The sequence below is a fragment of the Thalia democratica genome, chromosome 2 (genome assembly GCF_965202585.1).
Source record: "Thalia democratica chromosome 2, ktThaDemo2.hap1.1, whole genome shotgun sequence".
Lineage (NCBI taxonomy): Eukaryota > Metazoa > Chordata > Thaliacea > Salpida > Salpidae > Thalia > Thalia democratica.
Window position 1 is genome coordinate 94,487,047 of NC_139166.1, and position 24,758 is coordinate 94,511,804.

At 24.2% G+C, this 24,758-nt stretch overlaps 2 protein-coding genes across 2 annotated transcripts; both read left to right on the plus strand.

Moving 5' to 3' along the window:
* Window positions 1–3,809: 3,809 nt before the first annotated feature.
* LOC145829692 (uncharacterized) lies at window positions 3,810–12,290 on the plus strand. Its single transcript, XM_082937547.1, has 14 exons — window positions 3,810–3,878; window positions 4,293–4,378; window positions 5,727–5,825; window positions 5,995–6,053; window positions 6,203–6,273; window positions 6,734–6,835; window positions 6,999–7,094; window positions 7,487–7,591; window positions 7,917–8,003; window positions 9,012–9,197; window positions 9,725–9,836; window positions 10,308–10,456; window positions 10,923–11,083; window positions 11,819–12,290. The coding sequence occupies exons 1-14, from the start codon at window positions 3,815–3,817 to the stop codon at window positions 11,978–11,980; spliced, it is 1,539 nt and encodes a 512-aa protein (XP_082793673.1). The 5' UTR covers window positions 3,810–3,814; the 3' UTR covers window positions 11,981–12,290.
* A 4,864-nt stretch (window positions 12,291–17,154) lies between these two features.
* Window positions 17,155–19,306, plus strand: LOC145829126 (uncharacterized). Its single transcript, XM_082936857.1, has 3 exons — window positions 17,155–17,286; window positions 18,526–18,783; window positions 19,194–19,306. The coding sequence occupies exons 1-3, from the start codon at window positions 17,155–17,157 to the stop codon at window positions 19,278–19,280; spliced, it is 477 nt and encodes a 158-aa protein (XP_082792983.1). The 3' UTR covers window positions 19,281–19,306.
* Window positions 19,307–24,758: the final 5,452 nt, after the last annotated feature.

Consider the following 24,758-nt stretch of genomic DNA (forward strand, 5'->3'; position numbering starts at 1 on the left):
AGTAGTTTATAATAATAAACCTTTTTAGCTCTTTTTTAAAAACTTTGTTTAAAACAGCTGTTTTTAATCAGAAGATATTACGTAGATTTACTTAAGTGATAAAGTTAGTTGTATTTAAAACTACTAAACGTTTATTGTTTTATTTCAAAGTCTTTTAGATAAAGGTTTTGTTTTCAAAACTAGTAATATTAAATAAATAGTAAATTAAAATATAATAAGAGTTTTATTATTTTAATTTTATTTAAATGAACTTGATTATTTGTTCAAAAAATTATTTTTATCATGGTTTAAACTTTTACCAATAATTTTTGATTTTAAATTATAAAACACATTTTTATTTATAAACAGATTTTAATTTAGTGTTACTGAAAATCAATCGATATAAATAAAAATGTTTTTTTTCTAAATGTACTTTTCATATAAAAATGTAATCAATAACTTATAAAACAGTTTAAATATTTCCACGAAAAAATATACTTTTCTAAAAGAAAACATTATTTTTAATATTCGTTGACAAGAAAGTCAAAATAAAAGTTCAAATTAATGATTTAAAATAAAATGAATTTATTTAATCAAGCGAAAAAACTTTCTCTGTATTATTTTTTTGTATTTTGATCAAAACAGCTGTTAAATTGTTCATTTTGTTTCATTTTATCATTATGAAGTTATCCTGAAAAAGCTTTATTCTCAGCACAGCGATTTTAATTTATGCTTTTTTAGTATAAAACAACGTCTAATTTTAATTTCTAAATAATGGAAATTTTTCTAATTATCACTAGTGTAAACTAAGTTTATCAACAAAAACTAGAAAGTGAAAGAAAACTTGAAAGTTTTTAAGATATCAACTAAGTTTTAGTTTAAAAGTTCATAAACAATAAAAAGTTTCAAATACTGTGATGTTATGAGTATGTAAGTTAAATGTGTTCGATGAATGAAAGATATTAGATAAAAAGCTATTTATAACAGTAATTACTATGTTAAAATTTTTATAATAATGTGCATTTAGTTAGCCAAATTTTACGTTATACATGACTTACGTGCTTTAAAACACAAACTTAATCACTTTACATATTTTAAACATTATTTTGAGTACTTTTAGACTTATAAAATTGAAATACTTATGTAATAAAAACACTAAATTTGGTAAAAAAGCGTGTATAATAAAACCGAAAGTAGATCAATAAAAATATATAAGGAAACACTTAACAATAAAGTTTTCAATTGAAGTTTGTCTTATACGCGACTATGTTAAAAAAAAACTGTTAAGTTTACTATTTAATCTTGAGATTATATGTTAAAAACTACGAAATTAATGATAGTTTAATTGAATAAAAGACCTTAAAAGATAGTTTTATATTTTTGACTAGTTTTAGTTTTTAGTTATAATTAATAAATTTTTTTTTTGTTCTAAGAGGTTTTTTTGAACATCTATTAAATTAAGTTATACAGTACAGTTAGTACCACGACCATTTGAGATTTTAAGATATATATTTTTTTTCAATTAACAATGTTAGTAGTTGTCTTACTTTTACTTTATTACATATCTTTAAAAAAAATTACGATCAAAGTGTAGTTAAATTTGTTTAGATAAATACTTTAAGTGTTTACATTAAACATTTTCACTTAAAAAAGTTACAAAAATTTATAACGCGAGTAGTATAACAAATCACCTTTTAAGGTAAAAATTTTTTTGTTTCTAATTATAGCATTAGCGTTCTCCTTAAGGAAAGTTTTCCGTTTAAGCCATAAATTTAATCATGTTCCAGCGTAGAACCTGGTATGAGTCAACTGTTGTTTAGACTGTCCAATGCCTGAGTCAAATCACATTTTGCTCAAATTTAAACATCTGTAATGAACTTTAGCTCCTATTTTGATATTTTTCCGCGTAAAAATTTTTGGTTGCTAAGCATGTTGTCACGAAATTATATTTTTGAATGATTATATATAAATTGTTTTCGATAGCTGCTTAATCAGTTTGTGGTGGCTGATCAATAAAGAATGTTATAAATGTTTGTATTTTAAGTAAACAAAGCTAATAAACAAGTTTACTCTTGAAACAGTTGTATATAAGACAAGTTTTTTGTCTCTTTGGAATGTAAGAAAACATTACAGCTTTGTTAAACAGTTTTAGTTAAAGCTCGCCCCAAATATAGTAAGAACTAGAGTAGTTCGTTAATTGGAAAAAGTAAAAGCTTAAGCACTAACACTTAAACAAAAAAAATCTACCTGTAAACAAATTCAATGTTTTTGAGTCTCATACAAAAGTTTGTGGTTGTTTAATCACTTTGGAATTTTAATAAAAATTGTTTCTAGCTGAAATATTTAATCTAGGATTGGTATTTACTTTAAGAGTTATGTTTTATTCACTATCTTTATTTTTTATTAAAAAAACTTGTAAGGCTTCAATCCAATTTAAAAGAATTAGTTAATACATAATTAAATAATTTATTTTAAAAGACAGGTGTTTCAAAAAGTAATAATATAATTTGTGTGGTTTTTAAATCACTACAGGTGGTCAAAAATACTTTTTCATGACAATTTTAGAGTAAGACTAAGATTTGGTCAATACTAAAATAGCTGTCATTCCAAAAAAAGTAAAATAAGTAGTTTCAGTTTGTATTTATCACAAAGTTTTTACTGATATAAAGTTTTAAAGCTTGTTTCAAAAAACTTAAGTAATTGTATAAAGTAAAGTCTTTTCAAAAGGTTGTAAGCTAAGTAGTGTTTGCTATGATTTATAGGTAAAGGTAGTTTTAAGTTGTTCTTGTGTATACAAGCTGGAGACTAAAACTATAATAATCTTTTTAGATTAATTTAAAATTGAATTATATACAGTAGAAAACAACTAATAATAGGTATATTTAAAATCCCTTATGAAGTACTATAACAAAAATAAATAAAATAGGAAAAAAATAATTATGTGTTAATTACTTAACAAGTATGGTAATGTTATGTTTATAAAGTATTAAATTTAACAAGAAAATCATGTAAATCAAGTTTTGTTTGTTTGTAACTTTTTAATCAGTATTTAGTAGCATTTAATCGTTAGTTAGACAATTTAAAACGGTTTGTACGCAGAAAAAACTTTTTTTTATCTTAATTTGTTGGTTGAAAAAGAGTAAGGCTAAAATAAAACAACTCTTTTCATTATAACTTAATGATAACATATCAATAAAAGTATATTCATACTTAAATGTCATGTTAAATAAGTATTAGGTAGCTTTTGTGCAAAAGTACAATTAATGTGGTAAGTAGAACTTGGCAACCGTACTTATTTATTATTTTTGATGAGACCACAATTCGAATAGATTTTTTTATTTGGTTTTAATTTAAAGGCTTAATAATGAGAAATATACGTTACAATGATATCAGTAGTTACTAGTGCCAATATATTTTTCTAGTGTTAAGTCAGTTTATTAATAACTTTTGGCTATTCTTACTACAAAAATATTTTCAATTGGCTTTAACCTGTATATAAGCTTTGTATTATCAAAATTTAAGACTATTTGTTGTTGTTTATAAAACTTTTTGATAATAAATGGACTTAAGTTTATAGTACAATAAACAAAATAAAAATATAAGTTAAAGCTAATTAATATCTAGTGTCAAATAAGTTTACTAACAACATTATACTGTTCTGGCTACACTAACGTTTTTCTTTGACTTTTGCTAGTATATAAGTTGTGCAACAATTTTTAACTTAAATATTTTTTTGTAATTCAATTTCAAATAAAGATAGATTAAGTTTACAGTACACATACACCAAATTAGGTGAACTTAACTTTATTTTTGTTTAGATTTAAATTAAAACAAAATGAATACAGTTAAACTTATTGTAACTTTACTACTAATTGTCTGCTTTTCTTATACAACAAACGGTAAGTATTTTAAAAAGTTTAATACTTATTTGTATAGATTTTTAAATAATAAACTACTTTAATAACTTAGTTTTGTAATGTTTTTAAGAAGCTAGAACAATTAAATATTAACCAAGTTGTCTGGAGTAACATAAAATAATTTTTTAATATTTTTTGGTTTATTATTTCTTAAAACTTTTTTTATAAGAATACAAGTAGTAATAAGCTAGTGTATAAATAAAATAGAGCTTAAGTTATATATATTTATTAAAGATTAGCTAATGAAGTTTTAGAAATTTGAATAAATTTATGATAAACTTTAAACTTTTTTATCAAATGAAATCAGTATAAAACTATTTATTTTAAAATTTTATCTAGCAATAAAGTTTTGGGAATGTGATCATGCAAATTTTATTTATTTTATTATTTTTACAGCAATAAAGTGTTGGGAATGCGATAATGCAATTGACGATGAAGATTGTATGGAGAGAGGAAATTTAAGAAATTGCAATGATAATGAGGTATACTTATTGCATACAGACATGTTAAATTAATATTCTAGCAAAGTTCTAGTAAATTATAACGTTGTATGTAAAATAAAAGTTTAAAATTTCTCAGGAAGTGATGTACACATTTCAAATAACAACAATACTAAATAACGAGATACTTACCCAAGTACACAACGTAGCATTTATAATAATATAAATAACAAAATATTAAAAAACGCTGTTTATCAAAAAACACTCCTTAAATATAATTTATAAAAGGGCGTTTTATTGTTTTGTTTAATTATTGTTTTGTGTTTATTTTAACTTTGCAAAAGTTTATTAATAACATATTTTAATCAATGTGAAAAAATTTTAACTTTCACTATTTTTTTAAGCCATAAATTCGTAGTGCTTTAAATATAAAAACTTAATATGTTTTTAAAAGCTCTTGAAGTTTTAACAAGCATTAATAACTGCATTTTTATGTAAATTAACTTGTCAAAAACGCTTTAATTTCGCTCAAACAAAATTTATGTTGGCCACCCAAAATGCAAGTGTAGTATCAGATTATGACGTAGTTAAATCGATTGTGACATAACTGACACTTATTAATTTATGTGTCGCGCCTGTATTTTATATCAGCTTTCAGTTTTCATTTGATATGTACTTTCAGTAGTTTTTTTTATATTGTTTCAATATTCAACTATTTTTTTTTCGATAAATTTTGAAGCTAAAAGTCTTATCTTTGTTGATGTTAACAATAGCTTCATAGTAAATAATAAACAAATATCGGATAAGGCTATGCACAAGTTAAATTTAAACAAAGCTCTGTTTTTAGTTATTTAATCTAATTAGTTACTAATATATGTTTAGAGAATATTTATAGCATTTCTTTTATAGAATATGTAGCGCCTGTGATTTATATTACTTTTCATTTTTAGGTTTGTTGAATAGCGGCATATGTATATTATTTTAACATATATTATTATATTATTATTATTATGATTTTAGTTTTGCTATATTTTTCAGTAGGTAATTTCTTTTTATATGGTTTGTTTTTAATTTTGTTATCAAACTTATTAAATTCAAATGTAATATTCAGTTGATAAAGCTATACAAATAATTAAGTTACAAAAATAAAGTTTTTATATGTTGATCTTCATCAATAGAGTATGGTAACAAATGTTAATGGCTTGGATATGTAGAGATATTTTAATAGATATATCATAATAATAATCAAGAGGTAAAATACCTTGATGTGTTTTGTAATTACTTACTTACTTAAATTGTCGTTACAGGAAAGACACCTATTTTTTATTATCTAGAGGTAAAAACGTCCATTATTTTTGTAATTAGCTCTACTAAAACTCTAATATTACAGGAAAGATGTTTTACTGAAACCAGATTGATTCAAGACGGTAGAAAGTTAATTACTAGAAGGTGCAAGCAGCAACTCGCTTGTTTTAACAATAATTATCAGGTATGGAATTCTGTAAAGTATGTAACTAAATAAATGTTTAATGTATTAGTTTCAATTTGGCTTTATACATACAATTAACTAATGTGACTTATTTGCTTAAGTTTATGTTTAATTCAATAATTTTTTTTTAAATTAAGACTAATTAGATTTTTAAAACTAATAAAATCAGAATCTGAAACCTGCTTGGGACCCAACACAGTGCAATAAAAACGGAGGTTCAGTTTGCAGGTGTGTTAGTTTTTCATATAGTTTATTATATACAATTATGTAACTTATGTAACTATGATGTTTTTATAACAAGATATATGTTTGCAGGTTTATTTGCAAGTTTAATATACGTACTTATGATATATCTATAACAAGATACACATTTGCAGGTGTTGCTGTAGTTTTGATGAATGTAACGCTTTCGAAGCAACTCAGTGTCTAACCCTCGTTAAGCCGAGAGGTTTGTTTAAATTAAATAGATTCACTTAATTTTAGCTAATTTTTTTAAATAGTTTTACAATGCTGCATGCTTTATGAAAAAAGTATGCTCAGTAAAATATTATTTTCAATATTGTAACCAATTTTTTACATATGTAGTATAATGCTTAAAATTAGAGCTTTATTTATGTTATTAAATGTTCCGAAATAATATTGTTTCAATTTTTGATTTTATTTGAATTTTTAAACGCTTTTGATTATATATTGTATCTAAAATTTCTAAATTTCAGCTTATAGTTCTTTTTGTAGAAATAGAAGTTATCAACACAAATATTGCTAATTTGCTGGCAAATATACTTTTTCAAAATAACTCATTTCAAAAACGTAGTAATCATATAGTTATTGTATTAAATATATTACAATTTTTTTTAAACTAAATTTACTGTTACGAAATTATTTTTTTATACATTCTTTATTTTTAGATCCGGATATTAAATGCAAAATACCACAAATATTGGAAAACGGAAAAGCTTCATGCAAAAAATTTAAAGGAGGATTAGTTTGCGACTACAAATGCAATAAAGGTAAAAAAAAAGTTTTTATTTATTAACCCCTTAAAAAATTATACTATACTAATTACTATACTACTTGAAATAAGTTGTATTAGCACTTAAAAATATTTTTTTGGTTTACTATAAAATACATACTAATTCTTTAAAACATATTTTAATTAATCGTATTTAAAAGGATATGAAGTCATGGGTACAGATAGACTGGTTTGTGATGTTTCTAATTACAACGAAATGTTCAAACTACCTTATTGTGAACCAATAGCTGAACCGCGTAAGTTTTTTTCAATTTTGTGTTTCAATCTTTAAAACTTTACTGTTTATACAACACACATGGTATAATGTTTATTTATGCTTAGACATGCAATAGGTATTTTTATTGTTTGAGTACAAATACTATGCTGTAAAAGAGCTAGTAAGTCGAATTCATAATATTTATTTATTTACTTAGATAACTGCAAGTATTTACACATGTTTGCATGTGCAACAAATTTTTCTTGTCTATTAAAAATTTCAGCAAAATTTACTAAAATTTTTATGAAATGCTTAAGTTTAAAAAGAATTCATCTAATTTCGTTGAATCAATTCTTAAATAGTTTTTACTAGGGTCTTGACAATAATAAAATACTTGTTTTAAAGCATACTACTAAATACAAATACTTCCAGAAACTTGCAAACTACCTGAGAATCCAGCTAACGGATTTGTGTTTTGCGATGAAGTAAACAATATTGTACCTGTTGGCAATTCTTGCGAATATATGTGTGAAGCAGGTAGTTAGATAATAAAATTTTGTTTATTGTTAGATATTAATTTTTTTATCGTTGAATATTGATGTTTTCTGTTTATAGGTAAACAGGGTACATAAACTGTAGAAAACTTTCATTTTATTTAACAACATCATAGATGTTTTAATTTATTAAAATTTGACCTGTTTATAACCAATTTGTATGAAAAGTTCAGAATCAATAATTTAAAGAACTATTTATATATTTATCAAAGGATACGCTCTTAAAGGTAGCAACATTACTATGCATATCAAGAAAAATCAAATATGTATGTTATCTGAAAATTAAATAATATTTATATTTTCTTCAGGTTATGAGTTAGAAGGTAGCAATATAACGACTTGTTTGGAAGAAAATCAAGAAGCTTACTACAGTAGCCCCCCACCTATTTGTATTCGTGAGTAAAAATATAAAAAATATTTATGTTGTTAAAATTGTTTTAAATATTTATACTAAAGAACTTTTTAATATTTACTTATCTTTTTGTATCCGTGAGTTTTTTTTAGTACTTGAATAACTTGGAGACAATTTTAAAGTATTCACTGTTCGTGACAAACCTTTTTGCTTTTGAAAAAAAGTTTTAGCTTAATACGTTAGTACTTACATAAATAGTTTACATGACAACATTCATAAATAAAAAATAAAAGTAGACTGATTTCTATATTTGTGTACACTAATTGTTGTAAATTTACATTGTAACACATAGATTACTAATATTTTATTTATTAGAAATGAGCTAAAATTTTATGTGCAAGTTTCAGAATAAACTTCAAAGTAGCGAAACTTAGTACCATAAGTACTTAAATAAGTAACTTTCAAAATAACATGCACAAACTATAAAAAGTAGATTGGCGTGAGCACTCGTTGTAATAACAGTTGTAATTCCGTATTATAACATATCGCTTACCAATGTTTTGAACTTGAAAACTTATTACAAACTTTGGTGGAAAAGTTTAGAACAGACTTCTAAGAACTGTACTTAAAGTTATCTAAGAAAATGTAAAACATCTAGCTAGTTTTAATGACACGCGATGTAATAGAGTAGCAAAAATGCTTTAGTTTCAACTTCTACTACTTAGCATTCTGACTATTCACAGCAATATTAAAGAATATTTACACAGAAAGAAAGAAGACTATTATAAAGAAAGTCACAAAACTATTGAATTTTATTTTTAATTTCTTTTACAACTTTGCATCAATAATTACACTATTCTTAACAGGACTCTATTTTATATAATCAATTCAAGCATTTATAGTTTAAATCGCTCTTAAAAAGGTTTTATGTTCACAGCAATCTCCTGCCCAGTGCAAACGAACCTGCGAAGAGTTAAGAAGCAGTGCACATTCGAAAAGTATTAATAAAAATAGATAATATTAATATTAAATAATTTTCTAATATTCACAGCAATCAGCTGCCCCGCACAAATAAATCTCCGAAGGGTGAAGAAGCAGTGCACATTCGACGACAACTACCAGTCGGAATGCTTCTTCTCGTGTCAGGGGGAAAACCAGACCCCAAACCCCGGTGACGTCATGCAAAATGAATGTTTGAAGAACGGAAGTTGGTCACATCCCGCCCCTTGTTGCAGATGTTTGTATTTATTAACTTATGTTTTTTTTCTTGTTTGTTTATTTTTTGTTCTATTTTACTTTACTTGTTTGTTTACTGATGTTTTTACTGTATTTAGGAAATATGATGTTAGTCAATCCTGCACCTTGCTGCAGTAAATGATATTAAATGTATTTGTAAGTATTAAACTTTTTAGTTTATTTGAAACAAAAAGCGGAGAAATATTGTAAATAATACTTAAAGATGTTTGCTTTCAAGCGTATACCTTTTTTTAGTTTACATATAACTATGTTTGATATGTCATATCATAATGTAAACTATTTATTGCTTGATGACATAAGGTATTAGATTATAAAATTATTTATCAAAAACTTATGTCAAAACCATTTGCAAAACGTACAAAAAAATTGCTTGTAAAGTCTATCATGATCTAGTATACTAAGTTACAAAATAATATTTCTACTGCCTTGCTGCCATTAAAGTTCATAAATGCTATCAAATTTTCTAAGTCCAGTGTAAACTTATACTAAGTTGTAATTTATTTGCAGTACCATGTCCACCCTACACAGTGATGGACTTCTTTATTGTTCTTGATTCATCTAGCTCAGTGGGACCCGAAAATTTTGATAAAATGAGAGTTTTCGTTGCTAAAATACTCGGGTCAGTTTATAGATTATTTTAAAACTAGTTAATACTTTTATAAAACTAATAGAACAAAAAAAACTATAGTAATGTTATGCTTTAAGTAAACGAACTAGAAAAGTACCGTTTAGTAAACTATAAAGTATCAGACTTATATAAACTATTCTTGTTTCGTTGAATGATTTGTAAACGTTTTTATTTTTTAGTTATAAAGCATCACTAAACCTCACAAACGTTATTTTTTTATAAAAATGATATATTAAAAAAATTATATGCCGAAAAACACATTTATTGATAAAACTAAACAATAAATGTTTTTATGCTTTTGATTAACATTATAACTTTTTCACAGTATAATTCTAAATTACATGGTTTTTATCGTGAAATAATTTTTGATTTATATACTTGATTTTTTTATTGCAAAATAATATTTGATTTAATATTTAAAATATTCTTACATTTCGCAAACAAAACACTTAATTTTAACAGTGAAATAATACTTGATGACGAGCACACTCAAGCGTTTGTTATGACGTACAACAAATTACCAAATAAGGAAAAGCAAGTGACGTTGAATCAGAACGAAGATTTTGACACGATTCTATCAAAATTGCGCACAATACCTGGGGATGGCAGAGGTTTGAAATTAAATTTAATGTTAAAAGAAGGTTAAGTATGATAATACTTGTTAAAATTTACTTTATTTATATAGCTTCAAGGCAAAATATTATGTAACACATTTGTCGTAATTAATCAGTTGTTGGTATACGCTTCTAAAGTAAACATTACATGGTTTAAAATTTTCTCAGTAGCCAAAAGCTAAGTTAATTAATTAAACTATTACAAAATAAATTACAAGTAAAATAAATTACAAAACTACCAAGGAACATGAGCAGCACTTAAATTAAATTTTATCAAACTTTTATATAGACTTTTCGAAAATATCGTTAATACTTAACTTAATAGTCTTCAAAGTAACCCATATAATTGTTATTCTAATTGTTTTCAAGTTTTTATTTATGTATAATGATTGAAAAATCACTGAAGTACATTATTGACCACTAATGTTTAAATATGTTATATGTCATTTTATTTTGTTCTCAGGAACAATGACGGGAGCAGCCCTTGAGTACGTCCACTCATCCTTCCTGCACCAACCGGAGAACAGGGATGAAATCACGGATGTGGTTTTATTGATCACAGACGGAAGATCCCAGGATGAAGTCGATCAGATTAGTAGGAGGTTGAGAAGAGGTGGTGTTGAAGTGAGTAACAAATCAAATACGATTTAAATTTGAAGCTGTTGCTGCTATAGTATGAATGATTGAAAAGTTAATAAACAAAAAAAAATTGAAGCGTATAAATAGTAGTTTAAAGAAAAAAAAACGTCATTAGTTTTTTTAATGATAGATCAAGCTAATTTACTTAACTTTTCATTTTAATTAAGTTTGCAGTTTAGAATTACTTGAGTTTAAACTTTATATTTTTATAAAATTACAAATATAGCGCTTGCTAAACAGTTTTTTTAAACAAGAGATAGTGTTATTAGTAAACTAACTTTCCAGACATTGAAAGAAAATAAAAACGTGTTCCGGAAGTTAACTTCTTGCTGTTTTGAACGTGTTTTCTATTTTAATCATGTATACGCTTACCTAAAGATTTTGTTCAAAAATTATTTAATTTTAGCTTATAACTTCATACGAGTCTTAGGTTTTTAATTTATCAATGGTGGTTAGTTTAACATAAGATTACAACAGTAGTATCATTTTTATTAATTAATTTAGTTTAAGTTCAACAATCTAAGATATCAACCAACAGTAATAAAAATATTTAAATTTATTTTGATTAAAAGTTATTGGGAAAAAATTCAAACCAGGTATTTGCAGTATGAATTTATCAACTAGTGTTATGTAGATAGCTAGAAATAAAATAAATAAAACGTAACTAAAAAAATTGCCATAGATAATTTCTAAGTAATAAACTTTAACATTTATTCCCAGATATTTGCAATAGGAGTAACAAAGAATGTGAATGAAGAACAATTGTTGGAAATCACGGGTAACTCTGATAAAATGTGGGCAAACATCGACTCTTTTGACGATTTCACTGCTGAAACTGCATCTAAAATTGGAAACTACATCTGCGAAAAATCATGCGTTTAACTATTTTAAAAGTTTTTTTTTATTCTAAAACGTTCGATAAAGTTAAAAAATTATCTCATAAAAAAAAAGTTATAAGTAGTAATCTTTTGTTTAAGTTGTTGAAATTAAGTTGTTTAGAATAGCAATTCCTTTAGTCTTTTAAAAGTTCCTTGATTTTTAAGCTTAGAATTTAAAAGATGTAAAATTTTAAAGGAACCGAGCTTTTTTATTTTGATTTTTGTTTATTTATTGCTAATAATACTTTCAAAAGTTTGTACACTTTATTTTGCCTTTCAAGTCTTTTGAGTTCATACGTGTTTTAAGTGATAAAACTGAAAAATATGCTTTTTTCAGTAAAGCTGCTAATGTGATATAAATCGATATTAATACAACTACATAATACCATTTATCGCAAGTTTTTCGTTTAATTAATTTTATACATAGCTTAAAATAGAGTTTTTTTGGCTAGCTAATTCAGAAAAATTTATAAAAAATGAATTAAAAAAAGTTCAACATGTTTTATATATATATATATATACTGGGATTTATAATAATGAAGTTGTTGTTCAGTTTAAACTTCTTCGTACACAAAGTTTAAAGCTGACTAATATTTTTGATTAGAAAAATATACTCATTCATCTTAGAACCATCTATCGCAAGTTTTTTGTTTAATTAATTTTATACATAGTTTAAAGTAGAACATTTTTTTCTAGTTAAGTTCACAAAGCTTTATAAAAAAAAGTTTAATACGTTATATATGTATTGGGATTCATAATAATGAGGTTCTTATTTAGTTTGAACTTTTTCGTAAACAAAGTTATAAGCTGACTAATGTTTTTGATTAAAAAATCTTTTTCTTAGAGCTTATAACAATGATTAATAAACTACTTGTTTCGAAGTGTATTACTACAGTCTTTGTTTATTCGTAACAAAGAGATTAAACAATATTACGATACTTTTGTAGAAATATAATATTAGTTTTTGCAAGTTTAAGCTGTAGTCGTACAAAACGCTTTTAACAAATACTCGTATGAAATTGCAAAGAGATTTTGATAAACTAAATTCACAAAATTTTAGCAAACAAACTAAAAAATGTAAGTTATGTGTTACCCAAAATACCAAGTGTAATCATTTACTTTTGTTACAACTAAAATACATTGTTATGTGCTTAACGTTATGAAAATTTTCAAATGGATTTAGTTAAATTACAAATGTTATAATTTAAAAATTAAATTTAATAATAAAATAGTTTTAAGTACAAACGTCTTATTTGTGTTTTAATCAAATACTTCAAACATATTTAGTGTACAGCACAATTATAAAAAAAAAAATTCTTATATGTTTTAATTTTCTAATATTAGTTAAACTGGTAGTTTCAGTAAATAATACTACATTTTTACTTCCAAAAAACAAAATTTTAAATTTTAAGTATTGTCTACTAAAACTACTCAATTTTTAGGCATGATATTTTAGTTTGATTTTTTATGACATTAAGCTATTCATTATAAATTACTATTTCAAAATTTCAATTAGTAAACTAAGGTTAAATTTCGGTCAAAAACCTCGTGTACATTAAAACATTTTTCTAAAAAGATAAACTTTACTTTAGTTTTAATTTTGATGAAATGTTGTTTAAAGTTTTCATTGATTTTAAAGATATTCTTGCATGTAAAGTAAGTGTTATGCTTTGGTTTTAAATAAAACTAAAAACTTAATAAATTCTGTTGTAATAATTTACTAACATATTTTTAAAAAGTTTTTATTCTTACATTGCTCCTTAAGCTTATAACATAACAAATTGTTTTAAAATAGTATTCGCTTTGTTGTGGTTTGAATTTGGGTTTTAAGTTACTACACCTAAAAGCAAATTTTAAACGTTTAACCCAGCCTTTTATTTTACTGAAAGTAATTTTCTTAAAAAATTCAATCAAAAATTAAGTTTAAATACAAAAGAATGTTTATTAACTTTACCTTCAACAAACAGTTTAATATTTAAACAAAGGGTTTAAACAAACAGTAAAGCATACATTAACGCAGACATTGTGATTTTTAAAACTAATTTATTACCTAAAAAAAAACTTTAAGACTGTAAAGTACTACATCGCTTTATGAGCATTTATTTAAAAGAATATCATAACTTGCAATACTTATTTAATTTAAACCTCTACTAAGTAATAAATTACATATATGAGTGTTTTAAGTGTAAGTAATATATAGTTAAATTTAAAAAGGGTACTTAGTAACTTTAAGTCAAATAGTTTTACCAAAACAACCTAATTACAAAACGCTGTAAAAACTAAAAAAAATAAATTTAACTCACAATCAAATTAAGTATGCTTAGATATTAATATAGATAATTAAGTAAAAACTATTTACTTGTTGGAAAAACAAAAATCTATACAGTTTATGTACTGTAACTGTTATGCAATACAAATAAAATCTATCATAAACTATTATAAAACTGTATTTTTTAAAATCTGAATATCTTTTCTAGATATAATAATTTTTTTTATCAGAAAATTATCTTAAGACAAGTCGTAAAAGGACACTTAAATTTAAAGCAAACATAAATAATTTTTTATGATTTTGTTTAACATTATGACGTAGATTTTCATGCTTTTATGTTTTACGGTATTCATTGAAGTTGTTTGTAAAGTTCATGAAGTCGTAAAACTGTTCATTTTAGTATAATAGCATAATAAACGTGATTAGATAATGAAAATTTCATGGACAAAATAAATTCTTTTTAGTGGTACTTAAGTTTTCTAATTTAAACAAGTAATTTTTTTAAGAATATTGATTTAGAAGTATATATAAGTCTAACTTATTTATAACAAAGAAAGTTTAAACGTAAAAGTAATTAAAGTCGTACAAAGAAAGATTGTTTGGAAGTTCGTAGCATGCAACAATTAAACTTTATTTTTTCATATATTAGTAAAAAATTGATATTTTTAGATTAAAAGACTCAATAAAAGACAATCTAGCTCGATTAATCACTATTTTTAAATTTAAAATGTTTAGTTGTCTAGCATAACTTTAAGCATGCTTTGTAATATGTAATTGTAAAAATTCATGAAAGTTGTAAACATATAAAATGGTTAAGAAGGTTATTTGCTGAAATTACTTAAAGTTTTAACTTTAAACGGTAAAATTTATATGAAAGGTTTAGCAAATAATAAATGTTTTGTGAACCCAGAAAGTATTATTTGGTTCAAACATATCGATTTATTAGAATATACAAAGCACACATACAAACGCTTACGTGTACATTTCTTTTTGTAGAAGAAAGGTTTCTTAAGCAAACAGAAATAAATACAAAAAAGTACGCCTACAAGTCAAACATATACAAGCCAAGCATATACTAGTTAAATACGTTCAGTTTGAAATCTTAAAATTAGTATATTGTTTTTTCATTCAAGTGTTCAGTTGTAGCAGTTTTATATTAAATATAGCTGAAGTTTATGTTTTATTAATTATATTTATAATAGAAATCTTCAATAAGCAAAGCTTTATTGAGTTTCGTATATAAAGTTTGGAATTTTTGTACTTTTTAGGCAAAGTTTTTAAACAAGTATAAAGTATAACATGTTTTAATTTATTTAAGCTAAGCTTTATACAGCATGTTCTTTTTTTTGTTTATTTTTCGTTTAGAAAACTTTTCTTTAAAAGAATACAAGTACACTTACAAACTAAACATAAGTGTTTTGTTTAAAGCTTTAAGTAAGGTTTTCATTCTAATTCAATAGTGGCTAAGTTGTTTTAAAGCTTTTTTTGAGCAGAAACTGACTTCTTCAGCTTTTTATGTTACTCTTAAATATAAATGTTTAGTTAAAGCTGTGTGTTTTGCAAAAACTAGATAAATTTAAGTTTTTATTGCGCTTAATTGTTTTGTTTATATTAAGAAAATTATCTTTTTAAAGAAGTTTTTGTTAGTAATTCTACTTTAATTTTTTAAAAGTTATAACCTTAAACAAAAGCTTTTGATTAAGCTACATCTTTTTACATCTTGTAAAAAAGCATTTGTTATAAATAAAAGTAATGCAGTTTATTAAAGACTTTAATTTATAACTAACATTAAAAAATGTAAAGTATAAATACATGTATGAATTATTTAAACATTACAATCAATAGCTTTTGTTTATATTTATTGTCTGTAATTAAAGTAAAGCAAAAGTTAAAAACACTTCATAATTATTTTTTAATTTGTTTCATAAACACTTGAAAAAAATTAAACCATAAAGCTTATAGTTTTGTGTTTCGTTTTAGCTATTGCTAATTTTATTTTATCTAAACACGTATATTGTTGAAAAGATAAACCACATAGCAGGAAGCATGTGATAGCAGTTTTCCGTTTTCAGAGGCTAATAAAACTTGTATACAAATGATAAAAAAAAATTATTGACAATACTTAAAACCACGTTAAAATTTAACAAATCTGTGGAATATTCATATTTAAAAAAAGCGTTACTAACATTATTGCAAAAGTTGAAAAATAATAAAGTCTAGCATAACAGAATGTATTTATAGATTTTCAAAAATAGCTTAAAAAATTTTAACAATAATGAGTAAGTATAACAATTTAAAAATTATTCAACTTTCAATTCAAGGAAATGACGTAAGTGTTCACTGTAAAATGCAATGAAAAATTAATTTGAAAGGCTTTAAATTGTTTAAAATACGCTTTTTCACGAAATTTTAAGGATAGCTTTTAATTAGAAGACAATTAATTGGCTAACAGATTGTAAAGCTTTCCAAATAATAAGCTTAGCTGAATTTCTTTGTAATTTTTGTTAACTCTTTGTTAAAATTGTTTTTATGTTATTCTTACCGGTTATATTAAAATTTAATCAACTAAATGATGCTTAATCGATATTGTTATGTTAATTCAGTTTTTAATCATTTATGCTTAGTTCATTGGTAGACTTAATCGAAACAAATTGTAAATGTTTAAAACTTTTAATTTTATATAGATTAGTTTCTTTAAGTTAGTTTTAAGAACTAAAAGTACATATTAACAAATTTAAATGTTTCTTGTTTTAACAACAACAAACTTTTGAGCATACTTTAAGTTTCATGTTTTCAAAAACAAGACTACTATTATTCAAAATCAAAATATATTTAAATATATTTAATTACAAAAACATTTATACTTTAAACTACACACTTAAACAGGTAATTGTAAATAAACTCTACAAATGAAACTGTTTATTTTATTGTCTATCGTGATTGTTACGTCACAGGGCAGAGGAATTCAACGTCATTCACAACAACAATCAAGTTCATACGATCATCTTGAGTATAAAGACTGCACTGATGAAGAAATAAAAGTAAATTGATAGTTTTGTTAACTTTTACAAGTTTGGTTTATTTTATACGATCATCTCGATTATAAGGACTGTACTAATGAAGAAGTGAAAGTATTTTGATATTTTTTTTTTTTATTTTTACAAGTTTGATTTACTTTAAATGATCAACTCGAATAAAAAGTTTGCACTGATAAATAAATAAAGTTATGTTTATTTTTGTTTTGTTTAGTTTTACAAGTTCTATTTATCTTTTACAATCATATCAAATATAAAGACTGCACTGGTAAAGAAATAAAAGTAAGTTGGTATTTTTTTTGTTTACTTTTACAAATTTTATTTAATTTATTCAATGACCTTGATCATATAATAATCGTATGAAGATTATACTGGTTGAGAAATAAAGGTTAATGTTTATTTCATTTTTTTATACTGTTTAGGTTATTGAATTGTGTTATTTTAATACTATTTTCTTCTTGAGTGTTGTTTAAAATGTTAAGAAATGTTCTTGTAAACTAATGAGTGCTTTATTGAGTTCAAAGTAAACAACTTTTAAACTTCAGTAAACTTAATAAGAGGTATTTATATACACGTCTTAAATAGTTGTAAAAAATTTAAAAACTTTCAAAAAACAACTTACTTTAAAAGCTTTCTTTCTACTTTTACTTTGATATAAAAGTAATTTTTTCAAACAACAAAATTTTACCTAAGTTGTATTAGTCTATATGTAAAAACAAAGCAAAAAATGTTAGGAAATAAAAAACAAACTGGTTTTTAAAAAATGCGTATCTAAGCTATAGAAGTTTATAAAGGGATTTTAACAAAACTTTGAAATTAAAAAAATTAAAATCATTTTAAACCTACAGTGAGCGCAGCTTTTTTGCTCAACGGATATTGATACGCAATGTAAACCACCTACTGTATACACGTTTAATCTCTTTTATTTCAATTTTTAACTTTGAATTACCGAGTAAAACATCTCATTTTTTTTACAGCTCGTCACGTATTTTCATGACTATAAATGTAGTTTGAGTAAACTTTCTAATAATAAAAATGATATGTGTTCTAAATAAATTAAAAAGAAATAAGTAAAACTTTACCTATTCCTTTGACATTTTTTTACATCTTGCAGTTCCATTATTATTCAAAAGAAGTTTTTTATTTAATTTGAAGTTTTTGAAACTTGTTAACACTGTTTATTAAAAAATTACTTACAACTATTTACTACTTATAAAATATATCAGTTTTATTTTATTTTCACAGGACTTGAAAGACAAAGTGGAGGAACAAATCAACAAGAACATCGAGTTCCAAAACAACGAATTTTCCTCGTTCGGATTTGGCAACGACTTTGGTTTTGGAGGTTTTCCGTTCGGTGGATTCCCTAAACAAGAAGATCTTGGCTTCGAGATGCCCAAGGAGGAGCCTGTAGAGCTGGTGAAGATCACAAAATGCCAGTACGCCGACGGTAAGGACGAGAAAGCTTTCAAGTTGGAAGCGGAAGGAACCCAAGGAGGAATTGTTAGTTGTGACGTCATAATTGAATTGACAGTTTTGTAAAAGCTTAAACATGTTTTATTATTGTTTATGTGTAGGTATATCTATATACTTATGCAAATAGAAAAGAAATTCAAGTTTTATTTAGTTTTGTTGTGCTGTCACAAAACGTTTGATGTTATATCTCGTATTCTGTAATAAAAATGATTAGAAGTACATTGAAAATCAAACCTTTTTTTTCTTTAAGACATTGACCTGCACGATATTGGCTACCAATAGTAACTCAAATATAAATAACTTGTGTATATAAATGTGTACAATGAAGGCAATCCTTAACAGTGACATACAAGGTATCAGCTACAGCAATACTCAATGTACTCAATAATAGAAATAACTGAATCTATTAAATCTAAAATAATTTTGGTTTTCAACAGACAGTAACATGCAAGATATCAGCAGCCAGCAAAAACTCAATGTACTCAGTCAGTCAGAGTCAGTGCCAAGGTCAAAGCGACGAGTAAACTGAAACCAGCAGCGACTACTAGTGGATAAAAATATTGTTTAAAAATACTAGTAATTTTAACTTTTTAAAGATTCTCGTTCAATTTTTGAGTTTTACTAATCTAATTTTGAATTATAACATTTTTAAACAGATAAATTAGTGTAATTTCTTTTATTTCATAAATATTTTAATCAAAGTGCAACGAAATAAAATAAATTTTGCATACGTCGTCGAATATTTGTTTCTTTTTATATAGTTTTTTTATTAATTACAGCTTTATTTTGTTACTCGAAACAGAGACTACAACATATTAATTTATTTACCTTAATAAAACATTATTATTAAAATTTAATTCTTACTTAAGCTGTTTATTTAATATATTGACTATATGTAGTTAACGAAAACAAAACAAAATTTAAGATGTCTTATACTTCATTGACTAAAGGCTTTTAAACTTAGTGTAGAATATTTACTTTATTTGCATAAAATGCATAAAATGTTGTTTTGGGCTATGAATATAACAACGGTTTATGGAAACAATACAAATAAAAAAAAAATAAAAGCACTGATTGCGTTTTTATTGGTGTTAGAAAAGAGTATTTTTCAAATAAAGTATTTTAGAAGTTATTTAAATTCCAAAGGTTAGCAAACAGTGTTTAAAACCTAGAAAATTCTAAGAAGCATATTAGTTATAGCTAAACTTATAGTTTAAACTTACGACTAAAACGGAATAAAATAAATTGAACTGTTTGAACTATTATAAGCATAGCACTTTTGAGCTTAAATACTTAAATGCTTTTAAACTTTTCCTTAATCACGCTTCAAAATTTGTCATTAAGATTTTAAATAATTATAACAAAAAATTAAATTTATTCAATTAAATTTCAAATTATAACAAGTAAAAGTCTTAAGTCTAGCAGATTTATTTTGAGTATTATGATAGTAAATAACTTAGCTTCAAACTAAATTAAAACACATATCTTACGTGAAAAATATACATTTTGAAAATTAAACGTAAATATTATATGTTTATTATGAATTTGTGTTATTAAGAACTAAGGCAACGAACATAAGGTTAGTTTAGAAATTCGAATTTATTAAGTTTTTAAGTGTTAGCAAATAATAAAAATAAAATTTGACAAAAATTTATTATAGAACAAATATATTTAGTAAACATGACGAAAAGAGTTCGACGGTTTAACGTACCTAAAGCTAAAAATTGTTGTTAAGTTATGTTTTTAAGAATATGCTTCTGTGCTGTAAAAATAAAGTTTTAAAAATCGCACAAAAAACTTTCAAAAAAGTATGTTTTATAGCGGAATGATGTTTATGATTTAATTAAATTAATTCTAAATGATTAAAAGAAAAACAGTAAAAAAATATATATTATTATCGTTTTTATCAATACACTTTTTAATTTTAAACAAATTAAACTTTCAGTACAACAACTTTCTTTATAAAACTTATAACTGCTAATAACTTCTAATAAGTAGTTAAATTAAATAATTTATTAATTAAAAATAAAGCAAAACTTTGATAAAAAGTACAATGTTTATAAAGAAAACATATAGATAAACAATTTAATAAGACACTTTTTACTCTAACTAAATTATAAAACTTTGGAACTGAAAGTTAATATAAGTTGAATCAACTAATTGTCACTAAGTTTATTTAATTTTTACCTAAACAAGGCTTGTTAGAGCTTATGAAATATTAAATGAAATGAAACATAGATAAAGTTCATAATAAAAAGAAATTTTAATCTTGATTTCGAAAAAAAGCAAGCAGCAACTTTTTATCTAAAGGTTTTTACACTGCAAAAAGCATATAAAAGCTCAAAAACGCTTATGCTTATATGTAAATTTACCAATCGAATTTGAGCTCACGCGTGAACAAAGTGCATTTCAAAATTGCTTTATCAGTTACATGACGTTTTTTAAGTTGATGATACATTAAAATGTTAAGATATAATTCGCTCATAAAATGTTATGTTTTGAAATTGAAAACTTATTATTGTTTGTATAAGTTACAGATAAAAGCAAAACACTTACTACTAAAAGTTCAATAAAACTATAAATAAATTAAAAGTAAAACAGTGCCTACATGAAGTTTGAAAATAAATAAATAAACAGAAATATAAAAGAATATTTTTACCACATAGTTTTACCGTACTCCATTGCTTGCATTTCTATATCTTCTGAAACTGATGGTTTGTAACTAAAAAATGAATATAAATGTTAGAAATAAATTCTGCTTTAGATACTATTGTATCTAATATAATAAACGAGGTAGAATATATGAATATACTATTAAAATTTATACTATTTAACTTAAATATATGTTTCCATTAAAAACAAAGTATTTTTATTAATACTTCTTAAGTATAAATCAATTAAACAATGTTTTAGTTCCATTAATATTAGAAACTAATCTAATTTAAAGCTTTGTGTAGTAGTAAACTATTACATAAATATTTAAAACAAAAAAAGGTTTGTATTGCAAAAATGAAAAAAGCTAAAATATATTTTTTTTTAAACTTAAACTTATCTGTTATTTGTTGTTTTCCCATGAGATATAACAACATATTTAGGTCTATAACAAATAATATTCAAAAATAAATGTAATCAACATCTAATCAAACATAAAGTTTGCTGGTATAGGAAAAGTAGAAGATAAGCTTCTATTCAAATTCAATAAGTTAAACTGGAATTTAAACTTTAGACTTTGATACAATTTTTCTAAATTTAAGCTTAAAACGTTTAAAACTACCAAAACTTAATAAAAACATTTTTACAAAAATAATATGTTTTTATCCCATAAGTAAATAAATGACAATTTAGCTCTTTGACGTTTTTAATAAATTATAATTATTTTATTGTATAGCTACGTCATAAGAAAAAACCAAATATGCCGACAACTATTTTAAGAATTTTTTAGAGCTACATTAAAATAAAATCTGAATGCTTGTTTTAGTGGTTTTACAAAATAAACTTATTTTAGTATAAAAAAATACTTACTTCAGTCTGTCGTCAATATCTTCCGTTTTGATTGTAATTTGTTTCTTCTTTCTTTTCTTGCTACAAGGGCAACTCGAGGTAGCCCGTAAACTGAAGAAAAGTCCAATCAATACAAACACGATCAAAATAACAGAGCCGGATATAACTTCAGTTCTGTGCTTATTGAAGTAGCCATCACCGTTGTTAGTTGTATTTGTTTGAATTGTAGTGTTGTTTTGAAGTACTGGATTTGTAAAATTGTTTTTTGTGTTTGTGTTTAATTCAATCGGGTATGTCATAGTTGTCGTCTCATAGTTTAGGGTAGTTGTGTTTGTTGTTTCAAAATCAGTTTTATTATTTTGCAATGAACTAGCCTCGTATTCTGAAGTCGAACTGTTTGTTTTATTACTTAAAACTTCCATAACTTCTGCTGAAAAATCTTCAGTCAAGTCAACACTTTTTGTAGACAAGACTCCGTTTGAGCTTGTATTATTGACAACTTCAGTTCGTAGATTGACCCGACCACTAACTTGCTTCGTAGAAGTTTCAGTGGTATCTGTCATTGCCTCGATTGTAACATTGCTCAAGACACTTGCTACCGTCGTAATTTTGTCAACAACTGTTGTTACGTTAAATTTGGTGGAATTAGTTTCGATGTACTGATTTTGTGGTGCTGGTTCAAGTGTTGTATTGGCTTGAGATGGCAAACTGACTCGAGCTGGTTTTGATAAACTAAATTCCCCTAACTTGAATTCCTCTTCCTTCGTACCTTGGTTTTCACCTGAAATGGCCCTGGTTATGTTTTTAGCATTTGGTAGTTCATTTAATACTGTTGCATTGCTACCGGTCACTGCAAGCGTGTCATTTTTTATACTTTCAGTAGAAATAGTGACATTTACAGCAGAAATTGTGTTTTTGTCATCCAATGTTTTACCAGTGGTCAAAGTAACATTTTGTTGGTCTAATGTTGAAGTTTTACTGGTCATTGTAAGCCCAGTTGTTTTTGTAGTGTTCATTTTAGATTCTAGTTATAAATAAACTACTGAAATTAAATTGTGTATGATAATAATAAGTTGTTTTTTTTTACTTATTAGTAAATTATTAACCTAACATCTTAATAGCTTTCTCAAATGAGCGTTATTTCTCTTACTTAATAGTTAATACAAAAGTTTTTCTTTTATTATAAATACTAGTATACTTTTTTTCTAAACATTTCGAATGCTAAATAAACAAATTTCTGCAAAAAGTTAAATTAATAGAGTTTATTTTTTATTTTATTTTTTTTTAACTAAAACTTAAAAAAATTTGCTGTTCTCAAAAATTTCAAAAATAAAAAAACTTTAGCATGAGTTACAACTACATAATAGATACAAAAACAACTTTGTAGCTGAACCTACTGCATAGATAATAAATAAAAAGTTTTATTAATAGTCATATGATTTAGATAAATTTTATATTAAATGAATTTTTATAACCTCGTGTGTCTATATGTAAATTAATAGTTTATAATATAGCGTGCCTTTACTAAGTTTTGTATTTATTTAAACTGTTAACTTAAGCTATTTCGTTTTTTTAAACTTAACATTTGTTTATAGTTTTGGTATCGAGTTGTAATGGTATAAACTTAATAGCCAATAAAGCATATAATGTGGTTTTTTTATTTCGACTTTTGTTCAACGACCGTATAATTAGCTTATTATTTAGGTTATTAAACAACTTGCAGCTAATAATTAAATTACTTAATAAAATTAAATCTGTTTAATACTTTTATTTTTAGATTTTGAACAAAGTAAATACTTAATTAATGTAAACTTTAAATATTTACTTTTCTGTTTATTTATACTTATTTTTAATATATAAACTAACTTAATAATTAATTATACAGTTTTTACAAATGTAACATATATAAGATATTGTATGAGATATTTCTATCTTATATGGTCATTTGAAATCTTAAGTTTAATAAGTAAACAGTTTAAAATATCTCATACATGAAAAAATTGTAAAAAACTGTCGTTTGTTGTATAATAAAATATTTATCTCAAAATTTATTTATCGAGCACTATTGATCGAATCTTAAAAGAAAAACTTTAAGTTTACCTAATATATTTATATAAAAAATAAACAAAGCATAATTTGTTTGCCAAAAAGAATCAACTAAAAACGAACATAAACTAAGTTTTTATAATTAGAATTAAATTTAAATAAACTAATCAACTTTGCTAAACTAACAAACTAAACTATTCTAAAATTTGCTTTTATTTTAAAATTAGTTGAAAAAATGCAATAAAAAAGTTTTTCTAGCATACAAAACTTTTGGAAACTGATTTTGTTGCTAACTATCATTTTACTAGCAAAAACTTCCTTATGCAAGACATAAATTGAATGAGAAAATGTTTTTTTAACTTTACGTTTGCTCTATTGATAAAAAAAGCTTTTTTTCTTTTTAAAAACTAAAATAATGTTTAAACAAAGCCTTTATAAACTTATTAGTCAATAAG